This window comes from Rhagoletis zephyria, unplaced genomic scaffold, assembly GCF_001687245.7.
Source record: "Rhagoletis zephyria isolate East Lansing unplaced genomic scaffold, Rhagoletis_zephyria_1.1 Rzeph_scaffold_16491, whole genome shotgun sequence".
Taxonomy (NCBI): Eukaryota; Metazoa; Arthropoda; class Insecta; order Diptera; family Tephritidae; genus Rhagoletis; species Rhagoletis zephyria.
Window position 1 is genome coordinate 1 of NW_016173555.1, and position 5,085 is coordinate 5,085.

General features: G+C 35.5%; 1 protein-coding gene across 1 annotated transcript; it reads left to right on the forward strand.

Moving 5' to 3' along the window:
• Window positions 1–4,081: 4,081 nt before the first annotated feature.
• LOC108379481 (uncharacterized) lies at window positions 4,082–4,708 on the forward strand. Its single transcript, XM_017635835.1, has 2 exons — window positions 4,082–4,183; window positions 4,253–4,708. Exons 1-2 carry the CDS (start codon window positions 4,130–4,132, stop codon window positions 4,571–4,573), a joined length of 375 nt encoding a protein of 124 aa, XP_017491324.1. The 5' UTR covers window positions 4,082–4,129; the 3' UTR covers window positions 4,574–4,708.
• Window positions 4,709–5,085: the final 377 nt, after the last annotated feature.

Genomic DNA, 5,085 nt, shown 5'->3' on the forward strand with positions numbered 1-5,085 from the left:
GAGCATGCATGCAAAGTTGCTTAAATTTAGAATATTCAGGTCGTATACTTGTAATAACAGCACAGTATTTAAAATAAATCCGCACGTAAAAGTTTGTTGTAAGTACTTAACGGACTTTATTTTGTCACTGTAAGCGAGAGCTAACGAATTTTAATGACACAAAGCAACAAGGAAAAATCCGGTATATAGAAATAAATATTAGCGGGAAATATTTTTTTTTCTCTCTACCTTCCTCTATTCTGTAATTAAAAGCATAAAGACAGCTTTACGGCAAAGAAAAAAAGAAAGAAAACAAAAGACCACGTTTGCTCGCCAGCAGTAATATTTACACTCCGTTGCATAGTTATAAACGCAGAACAAAAAAATGACTTGTGCATGGTAAGAGGTCTCTTAAAATAGAGTGCTTATTTTTTTAATAATCGTAACTTAATTTAAAGGAAATTAAAAAATCTAAAAACTACTTGATTCAAAACTATAAATAAGTATGTCATCTTGAAACTCTATTTGTGCTACCTTTACTTTAATTAACTGCAATAATTGTCTTCTCCATACTTAGTTATCGGTAAAGCAGCATCCAGTTTATGCTAATCTTGCAAAAGTGACAACGCTTTCAAATTTGCGATTATCAGCATAAACTGTTTTTTTCTAGTACTCCCCACACATTTGCCATTTGGCGGTGGTCAGGAGTGCAGAATCCACCATAATTTTCCAGAAGTTGTTAACTTCAAAATTTTCAAATCCCGTTGGTCGTCAAACAATTTGAAGGGCCTTAAAATGTTCCAAGCACTTCGAGTATGTTGGAATGATAACGACTGCGCGTCTTTTACTTCATCGNATTTTCCAGAAGTTGTTAACTTCAAAATTTTCAAATCCCGTTGGTCGTCACAATTTGAAGGCCCTTAAAATGTTCCAAGCACTTCGAGTATGTTGGAATGATAACGACTGCGCGTCTTTTACTTCATCCTAAAGCTCGTCGTTTGAAGTACAAAACCGCGTATCAACAAAATGCAAAACCGCGTATGTGAGTTTGCATAAATTTGTTTCTAGAGAGTAAAAATACTCGTATTTCAAAATGGTTCTCTTTTTTATAAAGCAATCGCATTTTTGGCTAGAATATTCCAGAATGAATGGATAAGGATTGAGCCAAGAGCTTGTGTCAGCAAATTTGACAGCAAATGTCAGTTACGCGGTTTTGTACTTTAAGCGACGAGCTGCTCCATTGGATTTCGCTGGAAGAACATGGCAGTTTATTGGAATTCTCCAAGTTCTTTAAATGGTTGTTTTAACTTAAAAGTCAGTATTAAAAACATGGCTTAGGTTATCTTTTTATATGTACGCATCAAGCGCTCATAGAAGAGATCCTTGGACGTCTCGTCCTGAGCGCAGATGAGCGAAATGTTGAAGAATCTCGTTGTGATGCTAATTGTGGCTAGACGTTCATTCACCAGGATGAACGCCAGTATTCGGCANTTGTTTTAACTTAAAAGTCAGTATTAAAAACATGGCTTAGGTTATCTTTTCATATGTACGCATCAAGCGCTCATAGAAGAGATCCTTGGACGTCTCGTCCTGAGCGCAGATGAGCGAAATGTTGAAGAATCTCATTTTGATGCTGATTGTGGCTAGACGTTCATTCACCGGGATGAACGCCAGTATTCGGCGACGGAGTCTCTCTCCCACCACAAATCCCACACCAAATTTACGCTCCTTTACGTGGCAACTGTAGTTGACGTCGCAAGGCTCCACGCTTGCCTTGCCTTGCCCCTTCCATCGTATTTCTTGGATGGCGGTGATGTTAGCATCTTCCCCATTAGATATTAGTCCGAGTACTACACATAAACATATCTATGGTCATCTGGAATAACGGCCCAACTCAAAATTTGATGTTTTTAAGTTGTATAGCGGATTAGGTTTATAAATAATCAAATTTTTCTGTGACAGATCGACATATGCTTTGTTGTTACCAAGCAGATAGGCGAACAGTGTTGCCATTTGTCACACAACCGAAGTAGCCAACCCTTACTACTGAACAGTGGCACATGTCTAACATTCAACGTGAATATTGGCATATGTCAAAAAATTTTATTGTATCGTTATTCAGCAGGAGTTGTTGGCTATTTCGTATTTTTTCAGTCCAACNTTTTCTGTGACAGATCGACATATGCTTTGTTGTTACCAAGCAGATAGGCGAACAGTGTTGCCATTTGTCACACAACCGAAGTAGCCAACCCTTACTACTGAACAGTGGCACATGTCTAACATTCAACGTGAATATTGGCATATGTCAAAAAATTTTATTGGCTATTTCGTATTTTTTCAGTCCAGTNTTGATGTTTTTAAGTTGTATAGCGGATTAGGTTTATAAATAATCAAATTTTTCTGTGACAGATCGACATATGCTTTGTTGTTACCAAGCAGATAGGCGAACAGTGTTGCCATTTGTCACACAACCGAAGTAGCCAACCCTTACTACTGAACAGTGGCACATGTCTAACATTCAACGTGAATATTGGCATATGTCAAAAAATTTTATTGTATCGTTATTCAGCAGGAGTTGTTGGCTATTTCGTATTTTTTCAGTCCAACCCTTAATAAATCTTTAGAAAAAAGTCACAATTTTAAAGCTTACAAATTTGCCTTCCAGAGGGGCTGCAAATAATCCGGAATAATTACGTTCCAAAACATATTAATGCAAAATTACGAAACACACACAATCTTTAACTGGCTCTACGGAAAAATATACAATTTGGAGTTGTATCGTTATTGCAGAGGAGAAATTAAAAATACATGTGGATAATAAAGAGCGTTCACTGGGCTTTATAAGCAAACTATTTTCACCCACAAAATTCTCGTTTAGATTAATTTAGATAATCCTACTTGTTACAGGCGATGACATTCACACACATTTAAAATTTGTGAACATCAATCATTGTACATCTGCTAGTAATAATAATTGACATTCGCAAAATTAGATTAATTTGTGAAATTTTAGACTTATTTATTTTAAGTCAATTTGCAGTTGAGTTTCTAATAAATATATAATTGGCGTTGACTATTTTGGTCGATATTTACTTTAATTAAAATTCAATTGCAATTTCTTAATGCAATTGATTGGNATTCAACGTGAATATTGGCATATGTCAAAAAATTTTATTGGCTATTTCGTATTTTTTCAGTCCAGTCCTTAATAAATCTTTAGAAAAAAGTCACAATTTTAAAGCTTACAAATTTGCCTTCCAGAGGGGCTGCAAATAATCCGGAATAATTACGTTCCAAAACATATTAATGCAAAATTACGAAACACACACAATCTTTAACTGGCTCTAATAAATAAATAATTGGCGTTGACTATTTTGGTCGATATTTACTTTCATTAAAATTCAATTGCAATTTCTTAATGCAATTGATTGGCATTATCACAGATGGCTGTTCGTCTATGCTATTTTAAGATAAATATTAATTGATGTGTTATATACATATTAGGAGATTGCAGCTCACCAATTACCATGAATTGAACAAAAAAATTAATTAGAGTGAAAAATTTTTATGAAAACTCATATTTTGATACAGGAGGCTAGAGAAATTAAAAATACATCGTTTCGAAAAGGATAAATGTACTTGTTTTATGTTTTCTCATTTATATTCAATGAAAGGAAAATTTGCTAAGTCTAAGAGAGGCTCCGAAAAATCGATAAGACCAAAATAGTACGAAATATTTGAATAAAGATCAAATCCCTCTGATTCGTATGGAGTTTTGCTTTCCATTAAAAAGGCAAAATTTTGTATTCAAATGTTGTATAGAAATACGAGAAAAAAGCCTTTAATAACAATTTAAAAAGCCAAATTGAACCACCCATTATAAGCGGCACGGCACATCTGTTTTTCTTTTTTCAATACCTATAGGGTGCAAACCTGTTTTTGCTGAGACTAATCTCAAATTCGTAATGAATATATAAGTACATTTTTTCCACTACATAAATACAATTCTATTTTTATCAACAAACTAGTGAAGCTTTAAGCGTAGCAAATTCTCACATTTGCGTTTCACACTAAACAACTCTCGACTTTGAAAATGAATTTCAGTCGCACTAAGCTTTTCTCAGAATAGAGAAGTCTGATCGCAGTTAGTATGGCGTCAGATTGGAAAATATTTTTGCTATTGAGCGCATTTTCAACGCTACAGGCATGTTTACAAAAATCTTGAGATCCTAAACTAAATATAATCGACATAATTATAACTTTAATTTTGCAGTGCGTGGCAGCACAGTTATTAGTGGAGTTCAATGATGAATCTATTAGGAGTGCCACAGAGCAGCAGCAGGTGGATGATAGTACGAATGAGGGCGCGCCGCCAAAAAGAGCTACACATTTACCGCTGAAAAGAGAGCACTGGGCCATAATTTGTGCCGCGATTTCATTATGTTTTGCGCTTCTATTTATAATTAAATATATGTGTTGGCCTAAGTTGCGTTACTGTGGCTGTAGGGAAGTTGAACTGCAACCGAGTGAAGCGAATGTAAGAAACAGAGAATTAAAACCACAATATTCTTGGGATACCACAAATCATATCTAGATATTATTTTGCATTTAAATTTATAACATCAAGTGCGACATACATACGTACATACTTACTATTATGTATTTGTAATTTCATTACACATAATCATTACATACACATACATACATTAATAATAATAATAATAATAATAGATTGGCACTTACACATATGTTAGTGTTTGTGGCCGAGCTTCTCCTCCGATTTGTGGCGTGCCCCTTGATGCTGTCACACAAAGCGGAGGAACCTACAGTTTAACGCCAACTCCGGACGGCGATTGTATTTTTAGGAGAAGCTGTTTTTCATGGCAGAAATACACACGGAAGTTTGCCATTGCCTACCGACGGACGACCGCTGTTAAGAAAAAACCATTTTTCTATATTTTTTTGCGATGTTGCTTTGACCAGGCTTTGAACCCAGGCGTTGCGGAGTGGAAGCGCGCACTGCTTACCACTACACCACAGCGGCCGACATACGATACATACATTAGGACGTCCCCAAATATAGAATGTTGGTTTTTTCCATTTTAG